Source organism: Mizuhopecten yessoensis, unplaced genomic scaffold (assembly GCF_002113885.1).
Source record: "Mizuhopecten yessoensis strain PY_sf001 unplaced genomic scaffold, ASM211388v2 scaffold10479, whole genome shotgun sequence".
Taxonomy (NCBI): Eukaryota; Metazoa; Mollusca; class Bivalvia; order Pectinida; family Pectinidae; genus Mizuhopecten; species Mizuhopecten yessoensis.
The window spans coordinates 686,039-706,090 of record NW_018408567.1 but is presented as its reverse complement, the minus strand read 5'-3'; the positions used below and the strand labels follow the sequence as shown (position 1 = coordinate 706,090).

Here is a 20,052-nt window from a genome sequence, read left to right as displayed (position 1 = left end):
TGGCGGCGGGAACTGACGTTCTTAGACGCCAAGGAAAACGTACCCAATTGCGCAGGCAACACCGCCATACAGTCTTTCTTCTCTAATAAAGCTTCGAATATCTTTTTCTGTTCGGGTTTCAGACGATCAATCTCAAATAACTTCAGAACTTTCGCATCATTCTCATCAATGTCCGCCATATTTGTTACAACTCCAAGCGCCCTTTTGAAAGAGGGTCTCTGATTGGTCAAAATTTAATTAGTATTTATGAATATAAAGGTCACCTGAACGTGACCCTGACCGCGGCACACTCAGATGTTCAGGCATAGTACGAAGTTAACGAAGCCATGAAACATATAATTTTAATCAGACTGCATGTTAATAAACTCAAAATGCGTACTATTAATGTAATAGTATATGACAGGTATTACATCTTTGGTTTGTAGGAGGGCTGACGGCTGTGGTATGGACAGACTTTATACAAACCATCATTATGATCATCGGAGCGACGGCCCTTATGATTCTCAGTAGGTTTGTTACAGACGTCTCGTAACGAGGCAACACTATTACTACCAATTCAGCACACGTGCAACAATGCACTGTATAGCACTTTGAATTCCTGAAGTAAAACCTCAGAGTTTGTGTTTCTTGAACAAATTTACAGGATCAAACTTTCGAGTTAGTATTCCTGGATTAAGGTCATGGGTTCATATTTCCAAATGCTTGTTCTCGAACGAAGTCATGGAATTTCACTTCTATGTTCGTTCTTCACACAAATTTATGGGCGTTCAACGTCCGAGTGTGTGCTCCTGGAACAAGGTCACAACGTCAATCTTCCGAATGCGTGTTCTGTGCGCAAGGTCACGGGGTCAAACTTCCAAATTATTGACGCTATGCAGTAAAACATTCATTAATACACTTTATAACGAGTCGAACATATTTCTAGGTTTTGTGGAGGTCGGAGGATTCAACGGTATGGTTGAAAAGTATCCCTATGCCGTAGCCAGCAATACAACAACGAGTAACTCGACGTGTGGACTTCCACGTGATGATTTCATGCACTTGTTCCGCAGTCCGAGCACAGGTGATCTTCCATGGCCTGGAATAATCGGTCTGTCCATCAACTCCATATGGTACTGGTGCTCCGACCAGGTAAATCCGCCAATATACTTTATAGCAGTGACCAGATATATTGATGCATAAGATGTGCCAATTTTGAATGTGTTTTACCCAATAAAAACCTGATATGTATTAAAAATGTAACTTGAAAATCGATTATAAGGTGACAGAGACAAACAGCTTTTATTTAAAGGAGTATCATAGCGCAACATAGTTAATTTGGGGGTTTTATGAAAAAAAGATGATTTATTGCTTGTAGTTCCTCTCAAACATTTTCAAAGCGAAGCCACTAAGAATGTGTTATAAGAACCGATGCTTGTCAATATTAGAGAAGTTTGACAATGTTTAAATTGCACGTTCACATTGTTCTTTCCTGTGGAATGTTTATAGGATATGGGATTATACTTCACCAATGTGACATTTCATGTGTTTTTACTAATTAGTGATCAAACTACTTATTCTCTATCTTTACCCTCCGACTCTTCAAGGTAATTGTACAAAGAGCTCTAGCAGCCAAGTCGATTGACCACGCCAAGGCCGGAACCATAGTCTGCGGGTTCCTGAAGGTACTACCTCTGTTTCTGTTTGTATTCCCGGGGATGATTGCTCGAATACTGTTTCCAGGTATGTAGTACACCTATAGATATGGAGAATACCGTTTGATCCCTGTATAGCCCTGTCATAGTTGAACATTCGACCATATTTTCAATATTTTAAGTACATATTATTAACTATGGTATATGAATGTAAACATATGCCAATTACACATAGGTTACGAATTGTATAATTTATTTAGAAAGTAACTACGCATTGGTGGTTAATTTATCCTAAATCAAAATTCTGTCGAAGGTAACATATCATCGTACTTCAGATGCAAAACTACCCAAGTCATCCTTACTGTTTAAACCCATTGCTTCCTAGCTTTTATAGTACAAGCAAATGCTAAAACAGATGCATTTAGATTACCTAAGACTAACACTTCCTTCAGCATGTTCTTGCTCTATATCCCCATACAACTATGGTCTTGCTGGATACGTAGAACAGGCGATCTAAATATCTATATACTGCAAGCAACGAGAGCATTGCATGAGGGTCTTAGGTATTTGGCCTCCTACTGTCAACTTCAATTTCAAGATTCTGATCGATTCGGTTGATGATAATGCCTGACTGCGGGTAGAACAGGAGCATGACGACTTGGATTCACTTTCATGGTGGGTCACATCTGCATCATGTATTTGTTCGTCAGACAAAGTATCTTAAACTTCATCTACGTTTGAAATAGTTATTACATTTGCTGTTTGCAAAACAAATTGGCTTGCTTGATAACCAAGGAAATTCAACACATGCATTTTCCAATTATTTCAAAAGACAAAATACTCCCTTATCATACCTCTGTATTACAATCTCAATCTTTTTACTTGATTCTTTATAAATAATTTCATATTGAAGACACCGCCAAGCCCTTATCCAAATTTCTTACTATCATTCTTTATACCATTAAATCAGGGTTACAGCTTTGAGACACATATACTACAAACCTTAATAAATGTAATGAAGTTTCTGAAAAACTCTATCAATCTTGAACGTTTTTCCCTCAAAATCTTTTTTTTCTGTCAGAAATTTTCTTCTTACCTACTGAACCGAAGAAACGCCATCGTTCTCTTATTATAAGAGCTTTCTCTCAAACTATTTTGCAGCATAATTTTGGGGAAACACAAAGGCCAAACTAATATATACTGGGAATACAATTGTGAACATGAGCGATCTTCTGGTGGTCAAAGACGTTGTTGCATACGGTGGCAAGACTGTCCAGTAAACTTTGCATTCCTATGGAAACAAACTTTGCCCCTCTTCTGACCGACTTGTTTTCGTTTTTATATAAGGCTGAATATAAGCAGGACAAGTAACAAAAACCTAGCCACGTCCTTCATTTTCCACAATCAAATATATTGCCGGTGTACTGTCTTTAAATAACAAGACATTTATTGACCATGTTGATCGAATATACTCTTCTTTATTTGAAATAAAGGACAATACAGTCACGTTTACTTAAGCTACTTCCCTCGATCTTTATATACAACATGACCAACAAAGACGGAAAGTTGGGACGATTTCGATTTTCCTATTGTTACCTTTCCCTTTCCTGTTAGTAACATCTCTGTTTTCCAAATCTATGGTGTTTACATGTCACAGTTGATTCGGTATTCACAAGCCTGTTTAGAATATCAAGATTTCGTTACAGATGTCGACTGCTGACGGACAAACTTGCGACACAGGGTTTCCACAGATGCTGATAGATGAATAGTATGGACAAGTTTTATGTTTACCATCATTATTTTATTTGGAATAATGATATATCTTCATATCTTTGTTTAATATGAAAGTCGTTGTTGTTCTATTATTGTCATTAGTATGCTTTGAAGTTGTGTTGTCCCGATCCCAGTTTTCGCTTAAGGACGTGACATTACTTGTGTTTCACCTAGATTCACAGGATGATTGTCGTCGATGAAAAAGAAAACGCTTACCCATTCGTAGCACAAGATCTTAATTTCCTTGTCCTCTTCAATGGTCTCCTTGTGAATCTCTATTGTGTTCATATTTTGCTCCAGTTTTTTCGATTTTGAGTTCAAATAATCGTTTTGTTATTACTTCGGTATTCTTTTGTTGTATTCTTTTTTTCCTTTTATTTGCATATAATAATAAATTTAACCATACATTCATAACAAAGTTATATACAGGTATTAATTAACTTTCTACACATACAAATGTACGTAGCTAAATTATATACAAACAGTTGTATACAAATAAACGACGTTCATATTAGCAATTAAGTTATATACATATGTTATGATAAGCCAAGTACACATTAGTGACATCGTACATGTAATGATATGCTCAGTACACATAGGTCATGGATTGCAAGATTCTTTACCACCAGGTCTAAATTAACATATAGGACAGTCTTTGAAAAATGGGACACAATCTAAACAATTTATATATAACTGCTTGGGGTGGGTGGGAGAGGTTAACTAATTTGATTGGTTTGGAGGAACAATGAACAGTTGAACATGTCCTTTATCTGTTAACTTACAAAATACATGAGCACAAACTTTAAAGCATGAATTTATAACACAGAATAATCAGCAGAAATTAATAAATTTTGCTTACAACAAGCAAGACAAGTGATGTGAATGATTCAATGTGGAATCAACTAACTCAGCTTTGAGCCTTTCTGATATCAAATCAACTATCTGTACCTGGACATACCATTGATGTATAAAGCCTACAGCTCGACGAGATCAGCGGTTTGGGTCGAACTTTGACTGTCCAATATATGGTTTAAAGTACAGAGCACATATGTCTCCAAAACAAAAAAAGTCATGTTTATACAACAATGCCGAAGCTTCTGAGGTTATCGTAATTCGTTCGCATGTCCTTAGAAAATTTAGCAATACAATTGTTAGTAAACGTGTCTCTGAATAATATTTGGACATGTACTTCGTGTGGCACGCCATCGGTTGGTGATAAGTAAGACAGTTTTCGGTCTTGCATATTGAATCGTTCGATTTTAAGTCAATTGACACGAAGTTATCGCGTGCTTATGCGATGGCCTGGCGTCCGTCACTGTAGCATTATAATCGACTTCTCCTGATTACCAAAAAAGATGGGGTTTGTTCAAATGCACATTTTTGACCGTTAACTGTTAACTCATACTGCGGCTATATGTAACAAAATAATATCCACCAGAAAAGTCGTATACAAAAAGATAGTGTTATTTGGACGATTTGATCTCGATAAGTTATAGGACAAGTGAAATGTCAGGAGAGCAAATTGCACTTATTTGGGTTAACATACCTGTTGTCCAGGATTCGGATATTTCTCAGAGATGAAAAACTATAGCTTAGCGGCGATAAATGCTATAACATCATACGTTCTAATTGAGTCGAACTTGACCGACAGATAGGGTGGTACGACAGGTCGTAAGGAAAGATATGCAGAATGATAACGTTAAACTTTATACGTGTATATGTTTATTTCATAGCGATTTGATATACGAGACGCTAACTAGGCTAATTCAGAGCGATGCAGACAGTCAGCTATGACAGACAGATCACGTAAAGGACCTAGACCGAGTGAGAACCCTTGTACCCGAGTTGCAATAAAGTTGAACTTTATCAGCATTTGTCGTTGAACCCTTGTGTTAAACACATACAGTTTTGAATTGAAAGGGATTATTAATTTTGGTCATATTTTAAATACACTATATTGTGAAGTATGCAAAGAATTATGTGTGAGATGAATGGATGGATGAGTGGGTGGGTGGATATGTTATATGTTAAACCTGATCTTTATTCAATTCATATTTCAGTTATTAAGATGTCCAGGTTTTGAAGAAACTTTTGCCTGTAAATGTATTTTTTGCGAGGAATCGATTTAAGCTCAATGATCGTTTTCCCCATCCTTCTGAAATCCTGTGTAACTAATAAGTTTGTTTGATTTTTGAATGAAATACTGTTTCAACTAAATATTTCTCAGGTTCAATGAGAATAAGACCAGGTGTTCCGGAAACCTTAGCATCTCTTGCTTCATCAACGACATCCGCCTCGTATATCTAGGTCAAATCCAAGTAATACCGCGTCCTCGACTTAAGAACTGGGCTGAAGACACATAACAAAAACATTGACGTTAATATTGCACAGGGAAATATGATTTTTTTTTCTAGGATATCATGATGGTAACTATAAAACGTCACTATACTCTTCATTAACCCACAATTGTATGAAATTTTGTGTTGTACGTTTGTCCGCCAGCCGTCGACATCTATCAAGGAAACACCAATGTCCAGAGCATGCCCTTGAATTACCGAATCGCCTAAGTCATATAAAACACCGTAGTTTGGTAAAACAAGAATAATACTTACAGGAATGGAAAATGTCACGGTCGTGAAATCTTAATCGCCGCGCTTATTATATAGCGTCCATATTGGTCAATACATTTCTGATTTTTGCGCAAAACACCGTCTTTGAGTCTGAAAATGACCATTTTTTGTTAAGTTTCTAATGTCAGTCGTGGTAAGCTCTGTCTAAAGATAAACAGAAAAATGGGCCAGGAATGGGGTCCGCTCAAAAACACTGTACAAAACATTATCAATCTAATGGCAAACTTAAAGGTTTACAAGACGTAGTTCACTAACAAATGTAGCGAAATAAAATGTGTGTTTAACGACAGCAAACATCCAGATGAGAAGCAAGACCACGTGTATCATAAATCATTTCCCATGACAGCACAAGTAGGTGAACACATTTTGATAATCGCACTGCCAATGAAATTCTTTTTCACTGATTTCACCAAGCAAAACTACAGTCGCATGTCCGGTCGTATATAAGTAAATGTAATATAAACGTGCTCCATTACCTTCTTTTTAACTGTCTTATTTATCGGTGTCACTGTGCCTGCTATTGTGTGTGATTAATCTATTTTATGGACCATTCCTATGTGTCATTTCTTGTTTAGAACGAGCAACAACTTTTCCCACGAACACTTTTTTCATACAAGGAAATAGACCGGAACAATAAAGGCGGTCATAAGCCGTATAACAAGAATCACTAGAACCCTTGTCAATTGATACGTTAAACTTTCAGATGATTTGCGTGTTAATACTGTATAGCACTTGAAATCTGCGGGGTCAATATTGATCAATTATGGACATATGTGGAGGTGAATATGTGGTTGTATGAACATGAGACAGAGATATTGACCGAGACGAAGCTGAGGTCAATATCACTTTATCATGTTCATGTAACTACATATTCACCTCAACAAAAATCCTTAATTGTTGTAATAGATACTATATAATGTTTTAATCATTAAACAGGATAAAACGTATGAAAATTGTACGGAGAAAGCACTACATTCGGCAGAGAGCATTGTGACGTTTCAATTGAATTGACGTCATGAAGTGAATTTATTAACCTGCTGTGTATAAAAATAGTCACTCCAAGTCAATATCACAAATCACTGACCTCCACGTGATTACGATCCAACCAATGAGGATGTAGGAAAGGTTGGTTTCCTCTCGTATTTCGCTTGTTTGCATTTGGAACCTATTCAGAGGGAGTCAAATTTAACTGAGAACCCGTTTTTCATATTGCAAACAGTATGCTGCAATAACGTCATTACGTTTGTGCTTGTAATATTTGTCAAATGCAAAACAATCCCCGCGATATATAAGCGCTATACAGTACACAACCGATGAACAGCTCTCACACAATACTTATGTGACTTATTGAGAATAATACGTAGAGTAGTGTTGTCTGATATTCAAACTTAAACTTTCAGTTATCATACCGAATACACTTGTGCATTCCGCACTCCAATTATCTCTTCATTTTTCGACGGATAATATCATTCATGAATTTACACAAATTATTAAACAAATATATAGGAATACATTTGATTTGATAACCAGGTACTCGGGTGAATTTATGTTCGGATAATTCAATGTGACGTGTACCAAATGGTCATCAGCACGAAAGTTATATAGGAAAATGTCACCTCTTACCAATTTATTTTGACAGATTAATGCTTCATGTTGACAGATACAGTCGCCTGTTCCGATCCCGAAACTTGTATGGAGGTGTGTGGCAGTTCCACCGGCTGTAGTAACATAGCCTATCCGTCGCTCGTCATCAACCTTATGCCCCCAGGTAAAACAAAAATGCCCTTTGTTCGTCATCAACCTAATGTCACTAGGTAAAACATAAATGCCATTTGTTTGTCATCAACCTAATGCCCCCAGGAAAAACATAAATGCCCTTTGTTCGTCATAAACCTAATGTCACTAGGTAAAACATAAATGCCATTTGTTTGTCATCAGTCTAATGCCACTAGGTAAAACATAAATGCCCTTTGTTCGTCATCAACCTAATGTCACTAGGTAAAACATAAATGCCATTTGTTTGTCATCAACCTAATGCCCCCAGGTAAAGCATAAATACCCTTTGTTCGTCATCAACCTAATGTCACTAGGTTAAACATAAATGTCATTTGTTTGTCATCAACCTAATGCCCCCAGGTAAAACATAAATGCCCTTTGTTACTCATCAACCTAATGTCACTAGGTAAAACATCAATATCCTTCTCTCTTTACCATTTAATTTCGCCAGGTAAACATTTATACTCATCGCTCGTCATCAACCTAATGCTACCTGGTAACACAGTAATGCCTTTCGCTCGCCATTATTCGTATGCCGTTATATATTGAAATACCACCACCTCTCGCTCACCATTTACTTCTTGTAACTAGTGTGCATACGTAACACTATCGCTCGGTCCTTGTTAACTCCATGCCACCAGTTATGGACCACTACCTCTCGCTCATCATTTAATACCACCAGTTATCGACCACTACCTCTCGCTCATTATTTACCACGTAACATACCATGACTTATCGTTCATCATTTACCGCATAACCATTACTATTTCTCGCTTGGAAGGGGACCATCTTGAATGTTTTGAATTAGAGCATGTTTGCGCTATTTCTCAGAAATGACTTGAAAGATCTTTATCAAATTTCGTATGAAGGTTGCCCATGGATTTTGATTATGCAGAGCTAATTTTGGGACTGACCGAAAAACATGATAGCCGACACTACACTAGTGAGATCTTTTTAAAAACAAATGTTCAGGTTCTCCATTGTCCCTTGCTATGCATGTTGAATTTTTGGACTTATCAGAAAATAGGAATGCCACCAGACAGCCATCTTGAATTTTGACAGTTTAATGTTGTTATTTCTCAATTACTGGACAGTATTAAATTTCATATGTTGACTTTCATAGGTCCTTAGCTGTACATGTTTTGTTTTGAGGCTGATTAGCTTCAGTTTATAGAAACAAACAATACATGATTTACACAAATATTAATCACTGGTTGCCTTTGCCTACACTAAGGAGCGCGCGGAATGATGTTGGCAGTGATGTTAGCCGGCCTGATGTCCTCCCTTACCTCAATCTTTAACAGCAGCAGTACTATCATCGCCATGGACATTTGGACAAAGATCAGGAAATCCGCGTCTGAACTCGAGATCATGATTGTTGGCAGGTTGGTATATTTGAAATTTTACACTAACAACAACCGTTTCATTATTCTTTAAAATTAAAAGTAACAATCTGTAGATTACATGGCTCACTACTCCCAAATAGCATCCGAGATTACGCTATCTTCTAAAGTAAAATAAACAGTTCACTATCCCCAAAGTAACATACGAGATTTCACTACCTTCTAAAGTAAAATAAACAGTTCACTATCCCAAAAGTAACATACGAGATTGCACTACCTTCTAAAGTAATAAAAACAGTTCACTATCCCCAAAGTATCATACGAGATTCCATTACCTTCTAAAGTAATATAAACAGTTCACTATCCCCAAAGTATCATACGAGATATCACTACCTTCTAAAGTAAAATAAACAGTTCACTATCCCCAAAGTAACATACGAGATTTTACTACCTTCTAAAGTAATATAAACAGTTCACTATTCCCAAAGTATCATACGAGATATCACTACCTTCTAAAGTAACAAAAACAGTTCACTATCCCCCAAGTAACATACGAGATTTCACTACCTTCTAAAGTAATATAAACAGTTCACTATTCCCAAAGTATCATACGAGATTACACTACCTTCTAAAATAAAATAAACAGTTCACTATCCCAAAAGTAACATACGAGATTTCACTACCTTTTAAAGTAAAATAAACAGATCACTATCCCAAAAGTAACATTCGAGATTTCACTACCTTCTAAAGAAAAATAAACAGTTCAGTATCCCAAAAGTAACATTCGAGATTTCACTACTTTCTAAAGTAATATAAACATTTCACTATCCCCAAAGTATCATACGATATTTCACTACCTTCTAAAGTAATATACACAGTTCACTATCCCCAAAGTAACATTCGAGATTTCCCTACCTTCTAAAGTAATATAAACATTAATATAAACAGTTCACTATTCCCAAAGTATCATACAGATTACACTACCTTCTAAAATAAAATAAACAGTTCAATATCCCAAAAGTAACATACGAGATGTCACTACCTTCTAGAGTAATAAAAACAGTTCACTATCCCCAAAGTAGCATACGAGATTTCACTACCTTCTAAAGTAATATAAACAGTTCACTATTCCCAAAGTATCATACAGATTACACTACCTTCTAAAATAAAGTAAACAGTTCACTATCCCAAAAGTAACATACGAGATGTCACTACCTTCTAAAGTAATATAAACAGTTCACTATTCCCAAAGTATCATACAGATTACACTACCTTCTAAAATAAAATAAACAGTTCAATATCCCAAAAGTAACATACGAGATTTTACTACCTTCTAAAGTAAAAAAAACAGTTCACTATCCCCAAAGTAACATTCGAGATTTCACTACTTTCTAAAGTAATATAAACATTTCACTACCCCCACAGTATCATACGAGATTTCACTTCCTTCCAAAGTAATAAAAACAGTTCCTATCCCCAAAGTAACATCCGAGATTTCACTCCCTTCTAAAGTAATATAAACAGTTCACTATTCCCAAAGTATCATACAGATTACACTACCTTCTAAAATAAAATAAACAGTTCAATATCCCAAAAGTAACATACGAGATGTCACTACCTTCTAGAGTAATAAAAACAGTTCACTATCCCCAAAGTAGCATACGAGATTTCACTACCTTCTAACGTAAAATAAACAGATCATTATCCCAAAAGTAACATACGAGATGTCACTACCTTCTAAAGTAATATAACCAGTTCACTATCCCCAAAGTATCATACGAGATTTCACTTCCTTCCAAAGTAATAAAAACAGTTCCTATCCCCAAAGTAACATCCGAGATTTCACTCCCTTCTAAAGTAATATAAACAGTTCACTATTCCCAAAGTATATACGAGATTACACTACCTTCTAAAATAAAATAAACAGTTCAATATCCCAAAAGTAACATACGAGATTTCACCACCTTCTAAAGTAATAAAAACAGTTCACTATCCCAAAGGAACATACGAGCTTTCACTACCTTCTAAAGTAATAACAACAGTTCACTATCCCCAAAGTAACATCCGAGATTTCACTCCCTTCTAAAGTAATAAAAACAGTTTCTATCCCCAAAGTAAGCTAGGAGATTTCACTACCTTCTAAAGTAAGATAAACAGTTCACTATCCCAAAGTAACATTCGAGATTTCACTACTTTCTAAAGTAATATAAACATTTCACTACCCCCACAGTATCATACGAGATTTCACTTCCTTCCAAAGTAATAAAAACAGTTCCTATCCCCAAAGTAACATCCGAGATTTCACTCCCTTCTAAAGTAATAAAAACAGTTTCTATCCCCAAAGTAAGCTAGGAGATTTCACTACCTTCTAAAGTAAGATAAACAGTTCACTATCCCAAAGTAACAGACAAGATTTCACTACCTTCTGAAGTAATATAAACAGTTCACTATTCCAAAAGTATCATACGAGATTACACTACATTCTAAAATAAAATAAACAGTTCAATATCCCAAAAGTAACATACGAGATGTCACTACCTTCTAGAGTAATAAAAACAGTTCACTATCCCCAAAGCAACATACGAGATTTCACTACCTTTTAAAGTAAAATAAACAGTTCACTATCCCAAAGTAACATTCGAGATTTCACTACTTTCTAAAGTAATATAAACATTTCACTATCCCCTAAGTATCATACGAGATTTCACTACCTTCTAACGTAAAATAAACAGATCATTATCCCAAAAGTAACATACGAGATGTCACTACCTTCTAGAGTAATAAAAACAGTTCACTATCCCAAAGGAACATACGAGATTTCACTACCTTTTAAAGTAAAATAAACAGTTCACTATCCCAAAGTAACATTCGAGATTTCACTACCTTCTAAAGGAATAAAAACAGTTCAGTATCCCGAAAGTAACATACGAGATTTCACTTCCTTTTAAAGTAAAATAAACAGATCACTATCCCAAAAGTAACATACGAGATGTCACTACCTTCTAGAGTAATAAAAACAGTTCACTATCCCAAAGGAACATACGAGCTTTCACTACCTTCTAAAGTAATATAAACATTAATATAAACAGTTCACTATTCCCAAAGTATCATACAGATTACACTACCTTCTAAAATAAAATAAACAGTTCAATATCCCAAAAGTAACATACGAGATTTACTACCTTCTAAAGTAATAAAAACAGTTTCTATCCCCAAAGTAAGCTAGGAGATTTCACTACCTTCTAAAGTAATATAAACATTTCACTATCCCCTTAAGATTTCCTTATCATTAAGTGATATAAATAAGTCATTTTTCTCTTACGTAAGCAACATCTTGTCCTTTAAAGTTATTCCAACCCCCACCCCCCAAAAAAGATTCCTCTATTTTAGAGTAACTTCCATCATTTCATCCAGCCTCTGGTTAAACTTTCTTCTAACATAACTTACACGGTTTCAGTATTCCCAGAAGTGACACCAAGAAGAATGTATGACTCTTTAAAGTAATATTCTGGATATCCTCCAAGATGAGGGATTTCAGTACCTTGTGATGTAGCAATCATGGTTTAATTATCATTTTGAGCACATTATATACCAATTATGTCACTGCAATCTAATACTTAACACAGATCACAAGTTAAAACTAAATTTAATTATAGTTTTGCTGTCTACTATCAGTGTACCAACAGCATGAGTTCAACTACTAGCATCCCTTTACTTAACATTTCAAGCGATTATTTGACTACTCTCAAATAAGTGCCTGTGTTTAAACAATCCTATATACTAGAAATTAGACCATAGATTTACCTTCCTTGAATTTAATATTCGGGAGGTTTTTAACTCTAATATATGTCGTGTATTTAACTTCGATTGTTTCTCTATCAATACACATATAATCCGTAGCCGGAGACAATACATAATACTGTTATGTTACATCAGACACATGGTTTTCCATTTAATAGATCAGGAAATCCAAAACAATACATTAATTACAGAACACAGAGAATCCTTGTCCAAAATCCAATGCTATATGTTGTAACACCCTTCTCTGACACAGGGTGTCCGTGCTTCTGCTGGTGGTCATAAGTATCATTTGGATCCCTGTCATCCGGGCGTCGGAGGGAAGTGAATTGTTTGTGTACATACAGGAGGTCTCCAGCTTCACACAGCCACCGATTTGCTGTATTTTCCTTCTCGGAATTTTCTGGACACGCCTCAACGAGAAGGTAAGTGCGCGACTTCAGTTGAATAGCAATTCATCAATGAAAAATATATTGTTGGTTTTTTTTCATTTGTTTATCCGACCAAATCAAATAACATTAATAGTTGATTGCTGAAGTAAAAAATGTACGCTTTGAAAAGTTATGTAAATATGAAGTTTTATGGCCATTGCAGGGAGCTTTTTTCGGTATGGTGACGGGCATGACCATGGGGATGGTACGATTTATAGTACAGTATTCTTACACCACGCCAAAGTGTGGTGACCCCGGACCCGACCCCCGGCCCAGCGTTATCAAGGACTTCCATTACCTCTACTTCTCATGCTTCTTGTTCCTCCTCACTGGTTTCACGGCCATAGTCATCAGTTTGCTGACCAAACCGTTACCTGCTCATTGTGTGAGTATATGTACAGCGTATAACACCCTCGTAGTACCTAATAAGGAAACACCTTTTTTAAATCTAGTGCAGCATTTGACCATTTCGTCGATTTTGGTACACAAATAAACCCTCTCATGCTTCTAGTTCTGGTCAGTAATCAGCAACGTCCTATTGGATATCACACTGATTGCACATGTGTGGCCTGTACTTAAATATAAAATAATGACAATTTCAAAAAAGGTCATTGTACATCAGTGTCTATCTACTTCTGTTTGGTTGACAACCTCGCCTTGAATTCATCCAAGGTTGGCGCTCCGGTCATATCTGGAAAGAAGTTGTTCCCCAGGAACACTGATCTTGGTTCCCACTTGTAAAAAATAATGATGTTCTGTCCTGTGAAATGTATATGGTAATCAACGGGAAACCAATAAGTATCCCCTATATCTATATATATATATATATGGGGCAAAGAAGTAATTCAAACAGTGTGGACAAGTTTAGGTTGCATATATATATATATAGATATAAAGAAAACATTGAGAAGTCCTTGTGTTGGAATTAAATATAATTTATGACGTCACCAAGTACACAAGATTGGTGGACAATTTAGCGTAAAATTTTACTGTGGCCTGTTGAGACTTGGTTTTAATACTTCATGACGTCACGTTACTTTTGTAGTGTGATGACATGTAATTGTGACGTCACGACGTTGTTCTTTTGAATAAATCTGAAGAGCCCTGTGAAGGGTGAAAGCAGCTAGTTTTTTAGTCGGTCGTTAATCTTATTTTTTCTATATTTACTTCCTTCACATGGACATTTAATCCCTTTTTTATAATATATATTTATATATCTACCTCAGTGTACCATAACAATGACGGAAATCCAGCAAAGATGTTAGAAAATGACACACACTAACTTATATTTTGTATGATTAATACGGTAACAGCTATACCGTCTGACTTTCTGGACGAGACACAGTAAGGAGAAGCGTTTGGACATTACCACGTGGGAAAAGCTAGAACGTCGGAAGGACAAGCATTCTAACGGTACTGACAAATGCGAACACGAGTTACTGGAAGTCGAGGAAAGCCGGCAGCTGCAAAACGACGTAAACAACGGGAACGTCGAATCACACAACCCAGATGACAAGTCACACAAGATTGACGAAAACATTCCAGAAGATAAGTCAGACAACTCAAACAATGGTTGGTATATCAGTAATTCACCCATACTGCTATATAGCTGTATTCACTCTCATCTCGTTATTTATTACAGTGTGAATTAAACTATCGGGATATGACGTAACGTCATCTTTATATACTTGGTGTTATAGCATAAACAATGTTTTAACTTGATACAGTCTCGTTTTGAATCGAGTAGGTTATACTTGAGATGTAAGAGGAGTCACGAGTTAGTTAACCTCTTTATCTTTACCCAGAGGTATAGAGAAACAAATGTGTTATAATTAAGTATGCAAATGCGAAAGTAGAGTCAGATCGTAATCTTCACAATTTGAAATTGTTTAACTATTTATTCATATCACATTGGTTCTGTACCCATCAAACACCAATTATCAGTCCGCATAGAAAAGCAGCTGACGGAACCGTAATTAAAATGCTCATATTATCATTTTTTTATTTCCAATTATACAATTTAATCTTGCTTGTAACAAGCATTTTCATTTGCCCATTACGTAAACAAATGACATTGCCGTTTGTAACGTCGCTTTTGATTGGCTGATAGAGCGGCGTAATAATTTCTAAGAGAAAAGAGTCTATCAATAAAAGTGGATTTCCTCAGGAATTGTGTATAGTAGATTAAATTATAAGGATTAACTTGAATATGTTTTTCATGTTATGGAGCTATAACACAAAAGACGGAGTGTACTCTAAATAAACCACGAAGCGGTTGATGATGAGAGTACACTCCAGTTTTTTGTGTTATAGCTCCATAACACAAAAAATATATTCAAGTCAATCCTTAAACATCAGTCCTATGAGCTACGGTGAGATAAATAACAGAATGATGACCATTAATAATAACATATTGAAATCATCTTTCAGATGGCACTAACTGTCCCAGCTGGGCATGCCACGTGGTGAATTGGGTGTGTGGAATTGACCGTAACAGGGAGAGCCTCTCGTCCCATCAGATACAGCGCAAGGATATGTTGTCCGTGGAGGAAAATCGCCGATGGAAAATAACGTCTAATGTTCTATCCGTTCTCTTAATGGGGATAGCATTAGTCTTTTTCATCTACTTCGCGTAGATCAATGAATCATTGCAGTATTCACAACATAGAAACAAATTAAGAATACGTTCAGCCTAATGCTCATACATGTATTTTCTGATTTCAGTGGGAACAAAGAGTCTTTTGTTGTTTACAGGACAATAGATTGGATACATTGCGCGGGCATCAAAATAAGCGATCGGGAAAGAACGTGTTTATTGTTTGAAAATTTAAAAAAACTTATTATTATGTATGAGAGATATATCGTGTCGGATTTGATCAGGTATATGAACGAGTCAATAAAATATTAAATGATATCACCCCTTCATAGAATACGCAATTGTATCCGGTGGCAATGTAATTCATCAAAAACATTTTTTTCATTTTCACTGTTTCGTTTAAAACTAGGGGCACATAGGACCTTAACGTGCATGTTCATAGCCAAATTAAATGACAAAACGATGAAAAGACATTGAGGAAGGCACTAAAATATGGCACCTTCCAATAATATGCAATCACTCTGACCGTACTAAAATTAACATTACTGAAAGCTGGTTAAATGAACTGCTTATTTGGAACAAATTCAATTTGAGTTTAAGTTTCATTTCCAAATTCAGTTCAGTAGAACTGGATTTCAAGTTCAAAATAAAGTTTATTTTTAGGATGGCGGTTATGTTTGATGCAAATCGGTGTTACAAAATACACCCGAACCAAGTTGTGGGCTTGAAATATATTCATACCAATGCGTTGTGGCCGCGATAATTTAGTACCTGTCCATGCAGAACCAGGTTTTTATTATTATTAACATACATCGATGGCTAGAATCTTTATTTGAACCTTCATTTTCATTGAAATACAAGAGCAATTAACATTCGATGAATGCACACAGACGAAAGACACATGTCTTAATTATGCAGATACGCTTATCTACTTTGACCTCCCCGTCCAAGGGCCTTCTGTGGCCTCTTTCTCTCCTCGTGTTCGACTCTCAAATGCTGAACCTTGACTCTTGCAAAATTTCTCTCCAATTACCATACAACAGTAACTATTCATGAGCATGTACCGCCTAACTGCACGTATATACTTAGACATATGCTGTGAATAAATCTTACTTTCCCCTTATCGAAACAAAATTAACATGTGACAGTTTGAATTCCATCTGTATGACCCTGAGAGTGTATCATGTGACAGTTTGAATTCCACCTGTATGAAGCTGAGAGTGTATCACTTTGTCTGACCCATCAGCCAGTGGGTGGGAGTGTGCATGCACTACTAGTATATAATCCTACGCCAGTCTTCATGTCAAGCTACTGCTTTAAACAGATTGCATGATTTGACCTCAAATGTACTTTCTACCCAAGGTGCCTCTCTTACCTGATAACTATTGTATTTATTTATTTTACATGATATGTGGATGGTAATTATCTATTACATTTTTTATGCCTTCTTATCCGCCCAAATTGTTATACATGCATATAAACCTTTACAATAACATGAATCAGACTGGACCATACACCGATCGCATCCATTAAACTTTAGCGAAATCATTTAATAAGAATTATTTTTAGAGTTGAAGTTAAAAATAGTTTGCAAGATGGAATCTGTTTTAGCCGTATTGGATTAAAAAAAACTCAAAACAAGAACTGGTTTGCGCTATAGACCTATCATTTCTATTATAAATCAGCAAAACCCCTCCGATGGAATTAGAATTCAAAATAGATTTATAGAATTTAAAGTCGGCTTCAAAGGAACAGGAATTGATTGGGATTTTGCACTGATCATTCGCGCTGAGCTTCTGCGTGGAATTTCATTTTATTATAATAAGTTATGTAAAAAAATTGAACTGCCGACACACGATGGACAAAGAGAGATGTCATTACAAAACAAATGATGTGCATATGAAATGTATGTATTTTTATGTAAACTGATGAATTAAATTAAATTATTTATATTTTAGTATGGCTTGTTGTCTTCAATTTGTGTTGGTTTGAAAAGAGCTGTTTTATTTCAACAAATTTTACAGAATTTACTGTAAAAGAAAATTAATATATCCTGTTTACAGAATAAGTAAAACTGTTAGGTAACTTTTAAAATAAACTCCTAGTTGTTGTACAAGGTGTGATAACATAGAAAATAGTGCACAGTGTCCCTAAAATACATCTACAATATTGTACCCACTTTTCTGTTATAATGAAATTCTTCAGTAAATACAATGTAATGAGGGGAAAAGTATGATATATTCCGTTTGTAATAGACAGTTAATTTGCTTCAATTTTCCAGTAAGATTATAACTATATCTAATCGTCTTTCTATGGTAGATCGACTGGTTGTTAGCACGGGTCCATTGTTTTAACTAAGGAGAGGAATAACCCAACGGCATGACATACCACAAAATTACCCACAGCGCTGTTACGATAAGTTGGCTTACCCACAGCGCTGTTACGATAAGTCTGCTTACCCACAGCGCTAGCTGTTTCAATAAGTCGGCTATCTTGCTGCATTCTTTACGGCTTATTATAAGCTTAATAACTTATTCCAAATAATTTTGCAAAACGGCAATAAATCATGTTTAAACTGTTCACACACAAATGCATGCATATGATATACCATCAATACAACGAAATTTACCACAGAGTCATATATACCACAAGGACAAAATTGTCACAGAATCAATACAACGACATTACGACTATCTCGCCAACACAGGGACATGATAACACAACGTCAACACGCGAGGAAAAGATAGCCCAAAGGAACACTATAGAACGCCACATGTGTCTTAAGGATACGAATATAATTATAACGGGTCCCGGAGTCACTATGACGGGTGTAGATGTTATGCTATGGTGTACAAAACTTATTATAGCGGGTCGAGAAGTCCTGTGAAATGAATTGGTAATCAACGGGAAACCATTAAGTATCCCCTATATATATATATATACCTTAGTGTACCATAACAGTGACGGAAATCCAGCAAAGATGTTAGAAAATGACACACACTAACTTATATTTTGTATGATTAATACGGTAACAGCTATACCGTCTGACTTTCTGGACGAAACACAGTAAGGAGAAGCGTTTGGACATTACCACGTGGGAAAAGCTGGAACGTCGGAAGGACAAGCATTCTAACGGTACTGACAAATGCGAACACGAGTTACTGGAAGTCGAGGAAAGCCGGCAGCTGCAAAACGACGTAAACAACGGGAACGTCGAATCACACAACCCAGATGACAAGTCACACAAGATTGACGAGAACATTCCAGAAGATAAGTCAGACAACTTAGACAATGGTTGGTATATCAGTAATTCACCCATACTGCTATATAGCTGTATTCACTCTCATCTCGTTATTTATTACAGTGTGAATTGAACTATCGGGATATGACGTAACGTCATCTTTATATACTTGGTGTTATAGCATAAACAATGTTTTAACTTGATACAGTCTCGTTTTGAATCGAGTAGGTTATACTTGAGATGTAAGAGAAGTCACGAGTTAGTTAACCTCTTTATCTTTACCAGAGGTATAGAGAAACAAATGTGTTATAATTAAGTATGCAAATGCGAAAGTAGAGTCAGATCGTAATCTTCACAATTTGAAATTGTTTAACTATTTATTCATATCACATTGGTTCTGTACCCATCAAACACCAATTATCAGTCCGCATAGAAAAGCAGCTGACGGAACCGTAATTAAAATGCTCATATTATCATTTTTTTATTTCCAATTATACAATTTAATCTTGCTTGTAACAAGCATTTTCATTTGCCCATTACGTAAACAAATGACATTGCCGTTTGTAACGTCGCTTTTGATTGGCTGATAGAGCGGCGTAATAATTTCTAAGAGAAAAGAGTCTATCAATAAAAGTGGATTTCCTCAGGAATTGTGTATAGTAGATTAAATTATAAGGATTAACTTGAATATGTTTTTCATGTTATGGAGCTATAACACAAAAAGACGGAGTGTACTCTAAATAAACCACGAAGCGGTTGATGATGAGAGTACACTCCAGTTTTTTGTGTTATAGCTCCATAACACAAAAAATATATTCAAGTCAATCCTT

General features: G+C 35.9%; 1 protein-coding gene across 1 annotated transcript in view; it reads left to right on the top strand.

Annotated features, from left to right (window-relative positions):
• The window catches only part of LOC110460761 (sodium/glucose cotransporter 4-like), a 34,968-nt gene that overhangs the window by 12,712 nt on the left and 2,204 nt on the right, over positions 1-20,052 (top strand). The window contains exons 7-16 of the mRNA XM_021513876.1: positions 426-506; positions 926-1,131; positions 1,587-1,722; positions 7,698-7,805; positions 9,048-9,198; positions 13,211-13,379; positions 13,549-13,770; positions 14,699-14,957; positions 15,816-16,017; positions 19,049-19,275. Of these exons, the coding sequence (XP_021369551.1) occupies positions 426-506; positions 926-1,131; positions 1,587-1,722; positions 7,698-7,805; positions 9,048-9,198; positions 13,211-13,379; positions 13,549-13,770; positions 14,699-14,957; positions 15,816-16,017; positions 19,049-19,275 (1,761 nt within the window). The remainder of the gene's footprint in view (positions 1-425; positions 507-925; positions 1,132-1,586; positions 1,723-7,697; positions 7,806-9,047; positions 9,199-13,210; positions 13,380-13,548; positions 13,771-14,698; positions 14,958-15,815; positions 16,018-19,048; positions 19,276-20,052) is intronic.